This window comes from Silene latifolia, unplaced genomic scaffold (genome assembly GCF_048544455.1).
Source record: "Silene latifolia isolate original U9 population unplaced genomic scaffold, ASM4854445v1 scaffold_144, whole genome shotgun sequence".
Classification (NCBI taxonomy): domain Eukaryota; kingdom Viridiplantae; phylum Streptophyta; class Magnoliopsida; order Caryophyllales; family Caryophyllaceae; genus Silene; species Silene latifolia.
In genome coordinates, this window is record NW_027413136.1 from 277,548 (window position 1) to 294,942 (window position 17,395).

At 42.6% G+C, this 17,395-nt stretch overlaps 1 protein-coding gene across 1 annotated transcript; it reads left to right on the plus strand.

Annotated features, from left to right (window-relative positions):
- Positions 1-723, plus strand: LOC141637811 (uncharacterized). The gene has a single exon (XM_074447237.1). It carries the CDS (start codon positions 1-3, stop codon positions 721-723), a length of 723 nt encoding a protein of 240 aa, XP_074303338.1.
- The last annotated feature ends 16,672 nt before the right edge of the window (positions 724-17,395 follow it).

Genomic DNA, 17,395 nt, shown 5'->3' on the forward strand with positions numbered 1-17,395 from the left:
ATGGCCACCAAACCAAGGTTAGTAGGTCAAAAGTTAGATGTCAAGAGTGGGAGGATAGGCAACAAACGTAGGAAAAGAATCCTACCAAATATTGAGCATATCAAGTCACTGGATCATTCTCTAAGGGACACAATGATAAGAGTTGCAGAAAATAGTGGAGTTTCAGTTGGAACAGTCCATTCATGGGTGAAAGAAGGTTTACTTAAACCTCATTCAAGCTCATTACATCCTAAACTCACTGAGATATACAAGGATCAGAGGTTACTTTACTCATTGAAGTCATTAGTTGTAAAACAAGTACTTGAAGAATTCTTTGATCTCAATAATGTGCCAGTGACTGAAACCCTATTTACTGAAATGAGCAACACAATACACATGGATGAAAAGTGGTTTTATGTTACAGATGACAATGAGAAGGTCTATATTGTGGAGGGGGAGGAGCTGCCATATAGAAGCTGTCAATCAAAGAGGTACATCACAAAAGTGATGTTCATGTGTGCAGTAAGTAGACCAATTTATTCAGCAGCTGAGGAATGCCTATTTGATGGTAAAATAGGCATGTTTCTATTCACAAATCAAGTACCAGCAGTTAGGCCCAACAGAAATAGGCCAAGAGGTACATTAGAGACTAAGTCAAATGAGTCAATCACAAAACATGTGATTAAAGAATGCTTAATTCAGCAAGTAATACCAACAATTAAGAGTGTTTGGCCAGAAAGTTAAGCAAGCATATATACATACAACAAGACAATGTCAGGCCTCACATCAAGAATGATGATCCTGACTTTATGCTGCTGCAAACTCATAAGGATTTCATATTGAGTTAGTTTTTCAGACCCCCTAAAATGGAATAGGACATCAAATGACCGGAACAGAGGGAGTATTTATTAGTGTCTTGTATAGAGAATTATAAAATTGGCATGATTTCCCCAGCGGTTAATCAGATATCATATGTTCAAACCTTGACAATTACATACTCCATACTATTTTTTACTAAAATATTTTATAGGGATTTTGGGCCGTAATTATAAAATGATAATTTAAAAAAAAAAATATATATGCCTTAAGTAACAAAATTATGTCTCCGGTCACTAGTTAGAAGATGAGGTGTTCCTTAGAAAATGGAAGGATTGACTAATGGACCAAAAAACAACTTGTGCATACTTTTCTTTTTATGTCGACCAAATTTGATTTGAACTATTTTTTATAATTAAAATCCGAGTTGATAAAAAATGAGAATAGTTAGCAACAATGAGATTCAACATTATATGTGATGCCCCTTTCTACAGTAATAGTGAAGACCTTAAATGAACAAGAAGACAAATGAACATGTCTCGTTCAATGGCCACACCATTGCTACTATTGTAGGCATCTCATAAAGATGATGAATCCCTTTAGTTTCCTTGTTTGCATTGCAAAAATAACTCAAAAATGGTCCATACAACTTACAAGAGTGAGATAGAACACGTGGCTACATAAAAGAAAGAAGCCCAATCCCTTTAGACCACGTGGCTAATTTAATTCAAGTCTTAGTTGTGGAATCTTTCGAGATTTTTCTTGCTAATTCATATCTAGGGATGACAATGGGTCGGGTTGGATCGGGTTTTGCAAGATCCAAACCCGATCCACTTACTTATTGGATCACAAATCCATATATATACCTGATCCATATCCAAAATTTTAAAATCCATACCCGGTCCATTATATTTTTTTCAAACCCATACCCGCTCCAAATCCATACCCGATCCACTACGTAATCCAAAACCCAATCCAAAACTTGATTTGACTACATAAAAATTTAATCTTATATAAGAAAATTTAAATTTCAAGGTTAATAAAGTCTAAATTTTCAAAAATATCCAATTGGATCGGGTTCGAGTATGAATGGATCGGGTTTGGATTTGGTTCGGGTTTTTCAATAGTGGATATGGATATGGGTTTTTAAACAGTGGATCGGGGATGGGTTTTAAAAGGTGGGTTTGGATCGAATATTTTCCTTCGGTTCGATTCGGGTTCGATTCGGTTTATGCCATAATTGCCATCCCTATTCATATCCTTATACTCCCTCCGTCCAACTCCACTTTACAACTTTCTTTTATCACGTTTGCCAACACAACTTTTACACGATAAATATCATTAGCTGCGTATTTGCAAAAATTATAAAAGTTAAATATTTTTAATATACTCTTAAAGACGAATCAAATAACATCCCACATGAATATATTTTCACTTATATATCGAGAGAAAATTGAAGTTGAATGTCCGCTTGTAAATAGTGCGTAAAATAGAAAGTTGTAAAGTGGAGTTGAATGAAGGGAGTATATTGTTTCACAAAATCTCATTGAAGACGGCACGTATCCGTCACTCTAAAGTGACGGATACCATTTCCTCTCACAAATGACCCAAATAGAGGAGAGAGGGAAGCACATGGGGGTGCCCCCACCTTGTCCCCCCTATCCGTTTTATGAGTGACATTACCCGTCACTTGCTCCGACCCGTCTTCAGCAAGACTAACTGATATTGTTTTACTCCACTATAAAATTTATCTAAAAAATCGATAGAAGTGAAGAAAATTTTACATCAACAATGGTATGTGAAATGGTAGACTGTAGTAATGAAACTATCATTACTCATTAGGTAACACTACTTCATTTTATTTCGTCATAAATTTTCATTTAAGATGGTATTAATTACCACTATCCGTCTTAAGATTGAGACGGATCAAGTATCATACATTTATACTACTTGGATATACGCGAAAGTGGTAATTAATCCCCTTAATTTTGTTCAATTACAAATTAGTTCTCATAAGTTTTATTTGGAGCAATCGAGATTCGAGCCCCTTAAGTTTCACCGAAAGTGAAATTCAACCCCATTTTCTTAATTTTCACCAAATTCTTATATTAAAATCACTTTTAATACAATTTATCAAATATAATTTTTTTTCTATAATTTTAGAACTTTTATATTTATATTAAATATTGTGAATTGTTTTTTTTAATTTTATAGTATATAGACAATTTATATATAAATTATAATTTACTTGATGGGGCATATTCTGCACCGCTGACCAAGTCAACATATTGAGCAAGGTCAAGGATATCCACAGCAAGTCAACGGCTTAGACAACTGGCCGATCTGACGACCCGTCGGCTGTCGGCTGGTCTCGGCATGGCAACTCGCCACCCGGGCACATACCCGCGTACTCATATCCAAGATCCCTCGGCGGTGAGTCAACAGGGGCCCGCCGGCCTGCCATAGGTCCTCACGGAGGGGTAGATCGATCTTTCCACCTGCTAGCCACTTGGCCACTTGGCCACTACGTGACAAAAGGTGAAAGTCTATAAATACTCCTCAACCTTCATTGAGGAAAGGATCCACAATTTAACCTAAGAATCACTATTCATCTGGTATTATCTTCCTTATCTCTCTACAATATACATTTAGTCAAGTAACAACAACTTATCCCTTAAGTTTACTGACTTGAGCGTCGGAGTGAGTACGCTTGGCACAAAGCCAAGCCCTCGCCTGCTCATTGTTGCAGGAGAGGCCGAGAGGAACAATTAAGGAAAGAAGGATTCGACCAAAGACGACATTCTACAAGCTACGAGTGGTAACGAATATCTGCTCTGGAATTACACCCGGAACAATTGGCGCCGTCTGTGGGGAAATCAAACTAAAAGCTAGTCACATTCATTCCCAAACAAAAAAAAACAACAAAAACCCACCCAAAAAGCTAAGAGGATGTCGAAACAACAAGACGCAGTCGTGACCGACGAAACCGCACTCTACCAAGATGATACCTTCAACAATTCTGGAGTCGTGCAGCCCTCCACCGGCGGAGTAATCCAACCGGAGTTCGGGATGCCAATAATACCCCGTTTCACGCCGCCCGACCAACCAGTCACCATCATGGGACATGTGGTTGACGTAGAAGACCGAAAATGCTCCTGGACCTAATTGGTAGTACGCCCGCTCACACCGTCACGCCGACAAGAGCGGCGGAAACCGTCCGAGAGACCAGGGGCCCAAATGTGACTCCGAGAAATTTGAACGGAGCACTAGGAGAATCGACCCGGTCAAGACGCCGGGGAGCCCAAAGTGGGCGTGGTAGACCTAAGTCCTTCCCGCACTCATGGGAGGACAGCGTCCCCGCAAAGACGAACGAGGCTTACCCCAAAGGAGCCGAGGGAGTCCGACTCGGCGAGTTGGAGAAGAAGTCCGAGTCGAAGAAGGAGTCCTTCCCGCTACGAGGGGAGGAGCCGGATTAGGAATGCGAGGAGCCGATCGCCACGTGTCGTTCGACACGTGGTCGACGACAACCCCTCAACGCCTACGTCCTAGAAGTCCAGGTGCCAACTAAGCTCAAGTTTCCACCCATATCATACAAAGGAGATAGTGATCCAGCCGACCACGCCGAGGCTTCCGAGTCTTACATGTCGGTATGGGAGCACCCGATGAGTCTGCAGTGCCGAGTTTTCCCAACGACTTTGCATGGGATGGCTCAAAGTTGGTACAAGGGGCTTCCCGACGGCTCGGTATACTATTACGCCGACCTAAGGGACGCCTTTCTAGCCCAGTACTCTTGCAACAAGAGAAGGGCCGTGGAGACGTCGGACCTCCTAACTATCAAACAGGAGGGGGGCGAGTCTCTACGAAGCTATGTGAAGAGGTTCGACGGAAAGGTCCAGCAGATTCGAGAAATTAATCCCGAACTGGCGGCCTTGCGGCGATGAAAGGCCTCCCAAGGGGAGACTTAAAAAATGAGCTCATCAAATGCGGAGGCCTGAACTTGGACGCCGCTAGGAAGATGGCTGACCAAGCCATCAAGGTAGAGGACTATCACAAGACCTGGGTAGGTCCCAGCGAGGCCGAGCACTCAGAAAAGAAGAGCCGCCGGGAGGACAACCCGGATGAAAGACGCCGTGACAACAACGGGTCACGGTCCGATGGAAGACGCCGTGACAATAATGGGTCACGATCGGACAAACCTGCCAGGAAACAGGACTCGACAGGCGCCGGGTGGAGTTCGGGAACGTACCACCAGAGGCGGTATAATGATAAAACCCCTCTCGTCGTATCAGCCGCCGAGGTCTTCGCCCTGAGCAAAAACGAGGGCCAGAAGTGGGAGAGACCCCCCAAGCCAAAAAGTGACGGTGACACGAGCCAGTACTGTGAGTACCACGGCCACACCGGCCATTTAACCAACGACTGCCGCCATCCGAAGAATGCCATTGAAGAGCTGATCCGGAAGGGGAGCCTCGGCAAATACGTTGCCAAAGGCCAAAAGACGACGCCGGCGGTTCAGGATAAGAAATCCGTCCTTGAACGGATAGGAGTGATCCATGTTGTCATCGGGGGCAACGAGAACGGAGGGTCCGCTCATGGGCACAAACGACACCCGCGAGCTATATCGGGCCATCAACTTTGTGCCCAACACAGTGATCCCCTCCGCCAACATCCCCGACATGACTATTGGAAGAAAGGACTACGAAGGGGTCATCGCCCCTCACAACGACCCGCTTGTAGTCAATTTGGACATATCCAACCACCTGGTCAAGAGGTGCACGATTGACACAGCGCATACACGAACATCATGTTCGGGAGTGCTTCCTCGGCCTCGGCCGAAAGTCAAGGACTTGAGCCCCCGCACCAACCCACTATACGACTTCTCTCCGGGGCCGGCCTGGTACCACCGGGATCAATCAGACTCCCGGTGACGTTCGGCGAAAAGAATGCGGCTAAGAATGTCCTAGCTGAGTTCGTGGTCATCGACGGCTCGTCCGCCTACAACGTTCTCATAGGCCGAGTCACCTTGAGCGAGGCCGACGCAGTGATGTCCATCCGGGCCCTAACACTGATGTATGTCTCGGACCGGGGGGAAGCGCATAAGCTCGTCTCCAAAGACGAGAAAGACGAGGTGGTCAACATCCGGATAGGCCGCCGAGAGGATGCAACATGCAATCCCTCAAAGTGGCGAAGAAATCGAGAAAAGGGAAAAGTCTATCCTTACAACGGAGGGCGACCACATGGATGTAACTAGCGGTGATCGGGAAGGTGTGTCTTTGATGAGCCATTAGACGCCGGTAATCTCGGAAAACACTATGTAGCGGCGGAGGTGTCCAAAACAGTTGTGGGCACCCCGACGCATGTTTTTATCTAATGAAAAATCGTTCAAGTCTTCCATCAAAATGTTCATTTTCCCCATAGTCACTAGGAAGCAAAGAGACGCTCGCCGCACCGTCATACCGACAAGAGCGGCGATCTCTATCGATGCGACGTCGGCTCACACCATCCATACCGACAAGAACGGGATCTCCATCAAGAAGTAGGCGCCGTCGCAGTCACCCCAAGTAGTAGACGCCACGGCGATCCACCCCAAGAGGTTTGACGCCGTCGCAGATCACTCAGTGGTAGACGCCACGGCAGTCTCCATCAAGAAGTAGGCGCCGTCGCAGTCACCCCAAGTAGTAGACGCCACGGCGATCACCCCAAGAGGTTTGACGCCGTCGCAGCACTCCAAGTGGTAGACGCCACGCCTCTCATCAAGAAGTAGGCGCCGTCGCAGTCACCCCAAGTAGTAGACGCCACGTCGGTCACCCCAAGAGGTTTGACGCCGTCGTAGTCACTCCAGTGGTAGACGCCACGGCGAGCTCCATCAAGAAGAAGGCGCCGTCGCAGTCACCCCAAGTAGTAGACGCCACGGCGATCACCCCAAGAGGTTTGACGCCGTCGCAGATCACTCCAGTGGTAGACGCCACGGCGCCTCCATCAAGAAGTAGGCGCCGTCGCAGTCACCCCAAGTAGAAGACGCCACGGCAGTCACCCCAAGAGGTTTTACGCCGTCGCAGTCACTCCAAGTGGTAGACGCCACGGCGGTCAATAACAAGGAGCACTCGCCGGCTGACACCGTCACACCGGCAAGAATGGCAATCACCCTCAGGACGCAGACACCTCGACGGTCACGACCAGCGCGGGTGATACTCGCAAAGCGGTCAAAATGCCTTAGGAGCGTTAACACAGTTGAGGATCGCACTCTAGACTGCCTCGGCCAAGCCGAGGCGGAAACAAAAGAGACGCTCAATTAATGAACGTAAGAGAATAACTCGAGGCGAAGACGGGAAAAGACCTCGGCCAAGCCGGAGGCAAAGTAAAAACGCTAAGTACAGTTGAGACGCTCAACTATTAGCACAAGAAAAAGAAATGAGGTAAAGACCTCGGCGGCCAAGCCGAGGCGAGAAGAAACGAGCTCTTATTAAATATGTTCAACAAATTACAAGAAATGCAAACGACGGCCGTCCCCATAAGGATTAAGCCAAAAGACCACCTACCAAAGTTGTACAAAATACAAAGAAAGGAAAGGCAAAAGGTTACGAGATATCATCTCCCCTATGTCCTTCTTTGCTCGCCATCGCGCGGTAGCGGATCTTCTTCGATGGGCAACCCGGCGGTTTCCTAGCGACCTCGGCTTTAGCGACCTCGGCCTTAGCCTCGGCCTCCTCGGTGCCCTCATTCTCTCGGCTTCCTCCTTGGCGCCTTAGCCTTCTCGGCAGAGCTGCGCCTCCTCGGCCGCCTCTTTCTCTATCTTCACCCTCACCGCCTCCTTGGCCTTCTCCTCCACGGCCTTCTCCTTAGCTTCGAGCTTGTCGTCAAACAAACTCGTCGAATTTGCCCCACGGAAAGGAACCATCAAGAGGAAAGAGCTCCTCAATCACTTCCCTGGCGTTGCCGGCCGATCCGGAATCGGAGCACATGTTAGGGAGCATGTCGGTTTGGAGCATCTCAATGTCGTCCTCCTTTTGCACGATGATGGCCTCCTTGCTCCGAATCACTTTCCCCGGATCTCGAAACCGTTCCCCTCGAATTCATTCCTCTGCTTTGGAGGTAAAGGTCGGCGTGCCTCGAACAAGGTCACACTTCGCCGGCGGCTTTTCAACTTCGGCGCAGCGCCTCGACTTTGGCTCTCTCAACAAGGACCTCCTTTTCGGCGTCCTCCCGAGCTTTCTCTCCCAAGAACGCTTTCTCGGCCTCCCCTAAGCCTCTGCTCATTGAGGAGATCCAGCTTCGCCTTCGCGGCCACCTTCTTAGTGGCATTAAGCTCAAAAGCGGATTGAGCCACGGCCTTCTCCTCGCTCCATGATACGAGCACCGGTCGCTCGTTCCACCTCGCCGATCTCTTGATCAACCTCGCGCTTTCCGCTACAAGGCGGGAGGGGGAAGCCTTCGGGATGAAGAGCTAGTGGCGACGTTTCGATCACCAAACTGCGGTCGGGAAAGAGAAACCTTCCGGGATGAAGAGTCAATGGCGACGTTATGATCACCACCTGCGCGGGTTCTCCTCCGCTTGCTCGCTCAACAAGAGCGGCGGACGACGGGCCGATCTACAAAATTTAAAAAAAAAAAAAAGAAAAAGCATCGGTATCAACATACATAGGCATGCCGAAGAGCACGTCATCGCGGCGCCGATGAACCGGCTAAATCTGAGCCACCAGATAGATCAATACCGTGCTTGGCCTTCTTGGCCGAAGGGGCGCATTTCCTGTCGGCCAGCGGCTAAGCAACGGCGGTAAAGGCTGTGTCTCTTTTCTTTTACGGACAAGGGGAGACCCCTACTCCTCATCGGAGTCATCCCCATTGGAGATATAAACGATCTCCACCGTCTCCTTCGAACATGGGGATGGAAGGCGGAGCCGATGTCGACGCCATCACCGCCGAAGGCTTTGTTTTTCGCGTATGGCGCGGCATGTTACTAACAACCTTCGCCCGGGCCTCCACCACATTCAAGCTTTTCACCGATCCATGAGATCATTCGGCGACGTCCCGCGGTCATGGGTCGAGCCTTGGGATGCGAGTTAGCAACGGTTTTGTCTCTGTGCGCCCCGTCCTCCGGAGGATATCCTCAGACAAGTCCGGTCCAAAGTGGTCTGCGAAGGAAACAAAGCAAGAATTAAGTAGAAGAAATAAATCGAAGTTCGAAAAACAGGAACATTGAGAGCGGTGATGGGCCTCACACCGACCCCACTCACCCTGTGCTAGGGCCGGTATGAGGCCGACATGGCAGAGCGGCTCATCCTGTAGAATGATCTGCGTTGGGGGAATCCATCTTTTCGGCACCCCACTCTTGTCCGCCTCAAAAAGCCTCATCGCGCCTTCTCATCCTCTTTAAGAAGGACCTTGCTGGCATCCATCTTGAGCTTTTTCCGGGTGACCCATCTGTCATGTTCCGCCTTAGTCTCACACCGCAAATTCACTCGGTGCTGAAAAGAGCGGGGCAGCGGATAGTCATCCCAAGACCTTAACGTACACCCACCGATCTCTCCGGTCTTTTGCAAGAAGTAAGTTTGTCAACAGAGACATAACCCTTCTCCATGTGCACACCGTACCAACCGACGCGCCCGAGATTGACGGCTGGAGATAATGAAGCCGGCGGAATAAATTCACCGTTGGGGCCTCCCCAAGAGACAAAGCCGAGACAAAGCCGACTATGGTCCTCACAACCAACGGGTGCAGTTGGGCAACGGCAACGTTCATGGCCTTAATAATGGCCATAACATACTCATTCAAAATGAAACCGGAGCCCGTACTCCAAGTGTCGCATGTATACGCCGGTGTGGCCCGGTGGAGGGCAACAGACGGCCCGACCCTCCTCGGGGATAACAATTTTGAATCCCCGCCAAAGAAGAAATGGCCCTCGAACAATGTCTCGCCGAACAATCGGCTAACTTATGGGTCCAAGCACGGTCAACGCGTACCTTACGGACGTCACCGTGATCCATAACGCATCGCCTCCCCTCTTTGGGACGAGCCTTTTCAAAGATCATCACCAAAATCGTCTACGTCATCATCGACATCATCGTCATCCTCCCATTCCTCCAAAACTCGAGGATCAACTTCGGGAGAAGGAGACCTAGGGCCCCCGTGCCTTATCGGGGGCGTCCAACTTCTCCTCCTCATCAAGACGCGACGGAACCCCCCGCGCCGGTTTGCTAGGCCCGGCATCGCGAGAAGACATGTTTACAATAAAAACTTACAAAGTTAAGAAATTGGGAAGTTTGTTCGTTTACCTTGAAGAAAAACACTCGCCGGAGTAACAACTCTGAGAAATAGAAGACAAAGAAGCCCTTGAAAGTTTAGAGAGAAGAAAAATTTTGGAGAATGAAATTGGTGGCCAATTTCACGGAATAACTGCCCTATTTATAGGGAAAAGCCCATGAAGAAGGACCAATCGTGAACGACCCATGAAGCGTCAACCAATCAGCGTGCAGACACGTGTCGGACATGCAACCACGGGATGTCAATCGTTGCAACAGTTGAACGTCAATCAATGCAACAGTGACCAAGCGTCTTCAACACGCCCATTCATATCTCTCCGCCTATTCACCTTCCTCAACAAATTCCCAAGCATCTGTTCTCCGCCGGCCACATGATCAACCAAGCTAAGTAGCGCCGGCCGGGGGCAATCAAAAACAACCGGCACTCTCAACCCTGGTCTCGGCCAGCGTCACTTTCTTTTCCACATCGGATGCCCTTTACGCATCCATGTGGAGGGGGGATATGGTACGGCCTAAGAAAGACCAGGCCGAGGTAACTGAAGCCGCCGCAGAAGAAGCCGATGCAGAAATTTTTTTACAAATTACTTGCGCAGAATATACGCTCAAACGTACATCGGAGCCCATACCACGGCATAGACTACGCTGGGGGCAAATTGATGGGGCATATTCTGCACCGCTGACCAAGTCAACATATTGAGCAAGGTCAAGGATATCCACAGCAAGTCAACGGCTTAGACAAATAGCCGACCAGCCCATCGACCCATCGGCTGTCACTGGTCTCGGCATGGCAACTCGCCAGCCGGGGCACATACCCGCGTACTCATATCCAAGATCCCTCGGCGGTGAGTCAACAGGGCCCGCCGGCCTGCCATAGGTCCCTCAGCCGAGGGGTAGATCAGTCTTTCCACCTGCTAGCCACTTGGCCACTACGTGACAAAAGGTGAAAATCTATAAATACTCCTCAACCTTCATTGAGGAAAGGATCCACAATTTAACCTAAGAATCACTATTCATCTGGTATTATCTTCCTTATCTCTCTACAATATACATTTAGTCAAGTAACAACAACTTATCCCTTAAGTTTACTGACTTGAGCGTCGGAGTGAGTACGCTTGGCACAAAGCCAAGCCCTCAGTTCGTTCATTGTTGCAGGAGAGGCCGAGAGGAACAATTAAGGAAAGAAGGATTCGACCAAAGACGACATTCTACAAGCTACGAGTGGTAACGAATATCTGCTCTGGAATTACACCCGGAACATTACTAAATATGTATGTAAAAGTATTATTTAATGATTAATAAATTATGTAGAAATTTGTAAAGTTACAATTAGTAATTTCAAGTATTTAATAAATTATTTAATACTAATTTAATTTTTTTTTAAAATTCTTGTGAAAATTAAGAAAATGGGGTTGAATTTCACTTTTGGTGAAACTTAAGGGGTTTGATTGTTCCAAATGAAACTTACGGGGCTTAATTTTATTGAACAAAGTTAGGAGGCTTAATTACCACTTTCGCGATATACGCGTTCTTATATACACATGTAGTATGTACTTGACCGTTTAAACTTAAGACGGGTAGTTCGGTCTTAAAGAGACTTATTGTTCTTTCGTATAGTTATAACTTATACCCATATCAATTAGTCTCATTGTAGACCGGTATATCCGTCTAAAGATGTAGACGGGTTAAATATGTCACCATTTTCATAATAAGACAACCCCTACCATCCCACTTGTTGTTTGTCTTATTATAAAAATGGTGACATATTTGACCCGTCTACAACTTTAGACGGATAATGTCCGTCTAAAATGAGATTTTGTCTACCCATATAACATAAGGATGGAGGTCATTTGTAATGATATACTCCCTCCATACCAAACCAATGGTAACATTGACTTTTTCACATTTGTTGAGACACGTTCTGCAACGTAAATATCTTTTACGTATTATATATTATTAAAAATTATAAAATTTTGATATTCTTATAGCATTCATGACGATAAATCAAACAAGATCTCACATGACTATATTTTGTTTTGTAAATTAAGAATAATATCGAAGATTCCCTACGACCATAAATAGCGGCAAAACGGTCAATATTACCATTGATCTGATAGGAAAGGAGTATAATTGATCGTGAATAAAGCCATAGGGCATATAGTTGATTAAGTTAATCAATTCTTTATCTAATAGAGTCATGGAGATCTAAAAAACAATCAAAATAGAATCACATGCTATATGCTACATGAATTTTGCAGTTGCTAATTTATCATAAGAGACTAATCTACTCAAATAGTATGATAAGTTCCGTTATCGGGCCTTGGCCGCACCCGTATGGACGAGAGAGAGTCTATAAGTACAAGGATGTTCCATTTCAACGTGTAATACTCACATGTGTCTTTATCATGGGTGAGCTGTATCTTGACATAGTAACTAAAATAGTGGATTGAATGCCATCATTTTGTAGGAAATTCGATTTCTATTTCCACCTACACATTAGTATCCTTATAATTTCATTTAAGGCCACAAAGACGATAAAACAATTTGTGAAATGAAAATATCTCAATTATTTATTTATCTTTGATTAAAATACCATAATCAAAAATAAAAAGAGTAAATAAGTGATCAAGAGCCAACACTAAGGGAGTATTAAAAATAATTTTTTCCCATAGTTACACAAATTCTTATTTAAAACAGAAATATCCGTCTTAAATATTAATACGAGTTAAATAAATACCAAATTACATGGCAAATTATTTAAAAAATGTCAATTTATATTTCTATCATGGACATGTGCTAATATTTGAATTTGTTTTATTTTACATATAAAAATAATGTTCCGTCTTATCAGTAATCACTGGCTGTGAAGTGCCGGAGGTTTACAACAAACCCAAAATGAGAATTTGCCAATGAGGGAACAGGACTGTAGGAGTAGATAAGAATTCAGGTTATTTAGGCACGTGCGGCAAGTTGATCCCTCTGATCAAGAGGCAGTACCAAATTGTGACCACAAGAACATTAATTAATGATTAGTTTGGAATCCGGGTTGGTAGAACTTGTTTGAATTGCTGAGTTCGAGGTAAATGAAGCATAGTACGGAGCAGTAATTTTTTTTTGGGTTATTCTACGCGGAATTACACTGTTTTTTGAATTTTTGTAGAACCGTTTTTCAACCATCCACACGTGCACCTCAACTTATCAAAAAAGTTATAAGTGACTTTTTTTTATTCCATTAAAAAACTCCATTATTTTGCATGTTTATTGAGACTTGGGCTTGTTTTTTAGACTTTAAATGCTTGAATGATCAAGTAACTATGGTCTTCTCAACTCAATTAAATAAATAAACCCCAATTTTTTCTAACAACAATTATATTCTAGGTGTGGTAAGACTTAAGAGTATAATTCATAATATTTTTATTATCATTATTATTATTATTATCATCATTTCTATTGCTTAACAAACAATATTAAAGTAGTAAAAATACCGATCCACGTCTTACCTTTGTTTTTTTTATAAAAATAATAATAATATAATATCAATATTAACAATTATAATCCAATCTACTTTATAACAAAAACAAAGGTAAGATGTGTTTCAATATATTTACTACTTTAATATTCTTTGTTAAGCAATAAAAATGATGATAATAATAAGAATGATAATAAAAAGGTTATGAATTATACTCTTACCACATCTATAATATAATTATTTGTTAGGAAAATTCGTGGTTTATTTATTTTAATTGAGTTGAGAAGACCATAGTTACTTGGCCATATAAGCATTTGAAGTGTAAAAGACAAGCCTAAGTCTCACTAAACATTCAAACTAAGGGAGTTTTTTAACGGAATAAAAGTTGAGGGGCATGAAGAACCTTTTTTGATAAGTTCAGGGTTACCATGTAGATAGCTGAAAAACGAAGGGTTACCAGCTAGAATTCAAAAAAACACAGGGTTACTACGTAGAATAACCCTTTTTTTTTTTTGTTAACAGTAGAGAAGGGGTGTAACCGAGCCGAGCCGAGCTCGAGCTTACCTATGATCGAGCTCGGCTCATATTGTAAAAATCGAGTTCGAGTCTGAACCCGAGCTCTTGAAATCAAGGCTCGGGATCAGCTCATATAATATTTTACGTGCCCGAACCCGAGCCCGAGTTTTGTTTACGTACCATTTTTTCGAGCATTATTTTAATTATAACGTAATTTTTGATTTAAAAATTCAAATTCAAACGAGAATATTATCTTTTTGTTAACTTATAACAACAATTATTATGTAATTTTATCTTATAAACTAATATTTTAATTCATTTATTTTAAAATTAATACAATTTAAGTAAATACATTGAAAAACATTAAGTAATTTTTAAAATAACGAGCTCAAACGAGTTCCCGAGCCTTAATGTGCTCGAGTTCGGCTTGGTTTGGGCTCAGCTTAGTTCGAGCCCGATCTCGAGCTCAGTTTGACCGATCTCGAGCCGAGCCGATCCCGAGGGCTTGTCGAGCAGGCTTAGTTCATTTACGGCCCTAGTAGAGCTGTAGAGGGGTCGAGCCCAATAAGTAAAAATTACCTAATTAATAAACGAGGAACAACAACACTAAGGATATTCAGTAAGTCTCTCTTGTGACGGACTGACAGGTATATTGTCATATGTTTGTAACGGGTTAAATATTACTCACATGAATAGATAGAACAAAATTAGATTATCTAGGGAATTACTAATGATTTGCTTTTATCTACCATGCGAGTTTTATTTGACTCATCACAAACCTGTGACAAATACAGTTCTTCACAAATGAGGATTTGCGAAGGATGTTAAGGTGCAAACTCATGTTCTACATCGGTGGTGTAATGGTGAAAAATCATCTTTATAAGTGTCTACAAAATATATTCGTATGAGGCCTTTTGGGAAGAAGCCAAGAGTAAATCCGGAGGACGGAGCTAGTCTAAAGCGCACAATATCGTATTATTATGAATAGTAGACAGCGATACAACAGAGGCCCAACACAAGCTATTCACGCTTCCGCACAAAGAACGTCTTCCCGAAGCATAAAAGGAGGCTTTGTACTTCGTAAATAATTGTAAAAAAGTTCGAGGTACATGGCCAGAGGCGGATCCAGGAATTTTTTTTACGGGGTCCCTTTGGTTTAAGCGAGGTGGGTATCGTATTGCATCGGTCGCCAATTAAAGTGAGCTTATATATAGAGTTTAGCTTGTGATGGAGCTGATATGGCTATCAAAAATCTCACTTACCTATTCGCTTATTATTAAAATAAATATTTCTATTATAATTACTCGTTTTTTATAAATATTAATTATAAAATTTAAATTTTGTAAGGATTCAACCAATATTTACTAAAAAAAATTAGAAATATTTATCAAAGTTTTCAAAAAGTTTTTTAGATTCTCTTAAAAATACTAATCAAAATTTAAAATTTATAAGATAATATTAAAAAGGAGTTTTCTATCCTATGCCCACTAAGCATAGGATAACAAACCCAAAAGGAAAAGAATTAATGATGTTTTTTATGGGAAATTGCAATATCATATCACTTTACAAGAAAAACATCATTCAATCTTTCTTTTTTGGGTTTCTTATCCTATGCCGAGTGGGCATAGGATAGAAAAACGTAATAAAAATTGGGCATAGGATAGAAAAACGTAATAAAAATATTTGAGAATTCAATACAAGAGTACAATCAGCTAGTAAATAAGGTAGATATTTCCTTCATTTCGGTCATTGTTTGTCTTTGATTTTTGCACAAAGGCGAATAAAAGAGAAGCGGATCATTTATAAGTCTTATTATTAAATAACAATTATAACCAAGTTTTGGTGGGTGATCAAAGTATCATAGAAAACGTTCTCAAAATTAAAATGTAAACACAAGAAATACATGTGTGTTGCAGTAAGTCTTGCTTAAGGCGGAGTATCCGTCTTATATATTAAAGCTGGTCAAATACTATCACATGATGGTAATAAAACAAAACTTTTGACATTTTCTAAACAATTTATCATGTGATTTGATATGTATTTAACTCATCTTAAATTTATAACGGATATTGTCCGTTTCAAACAAAAATTTTATCCATATTAAATGAGAATTGATGGGTTAGACTGTGACTTCTGAGAATTACTCCCTCCGCCACGTTTAATAATTATCTATTTTCATTTTGGAGTGTATCATTAAATAGTTACCTATTTTCATTTTTGATCCTTTTTGATAATCTTTTGTGGGCCATTTTCCATGTAGATGTGGGGCTAAGTGATTTGTGTAATCCAAATTTACTCATACTTATTTCCTTAATTTTTGTGTCAAAAATAATACTCCCTCCAATTCACAATAAAACTCCCTATTTCTTTTTTCGGTTATTCACAATAACTTCCCTATTTCCTTTTTTGGTAAGTGTTTGTGTGGTCCAAATTTAATTGTATGGTGAATAATGTATTTGTGTGGTCCAAATTTAATTATATGGTGGATAGTGTCTTTCCTTAATTTTTGTGCCAAAATGAAATGGGAGGTTTATTGTGAATTGGAGGGAGTAGATAACTATTCATCGAGCGTAAAAACTATGGACGACTAGTAATTCTTGTTTCAAATTTTAGCGGGTCATAGGTATAGGCTAATAGAGTACAAAGTAGACTTCCATACGTCAATAACAAGACAAAAACATGTATGTGAGTTTGTGTACTCACAAGAGAATATAATCGAGTTTTTTAATTTCTGTATAGTGAAGGACAGGTGGCAAGTTTTATGGTGTCCCACCACCTTTTATGTGGGGTCCCAGTCTCTTTTAACAGTTAGTTTTGCTATAGACGAATATATCCGTTTATAGCTAAAGACGGATCAAATATCTTCAAAGTGATGACATTTTTGGCCCCATTACCACACTTGTTACTTGTTCTATTAAGAATGTGGTATTGTACTTGGTCCATCTTTAGTTATAGACGGACCTGTACCGTTTATAATGAGATTTTGTGATCCTTTAAAGACATGATAATTCAGTACAGTTTTTTCACAGTTTCTGGTGTCCTATGACACCCCAACCCATAAGGTGGATCCGCCACTGTACATGGCGGTTTTTATCGAGTAACATTCTTTTGATCGACTTATTTGATACGAGTAGTACAACTATAGTGGTAGGAAACATTGACCGTGTAGCAAAGCAATGTGGTTTCTCCCGCCTATAAACCTATACAGTATATCCCTCCATCTCAATCAATCATTTGTTTACCAGTAATTAAAATAATCTCCATAAAAATAAAAATAATAAACTTGATACGGGAGCTACAAACTACAAAGCTATTTTCACACTCCAAGGTCTAACATTTAACAACATTAGAGTATGACTTG

What these genes read in the sequence shown, in the direction of transcription:
- LOC141637811 (XM_074447237.1), top strand. Translation starts at nt 1, where the DNA reads ATGGCCACCAAACCAAGGTTAGTAGGTCAAAAGTTAGATGTCAAGAGT.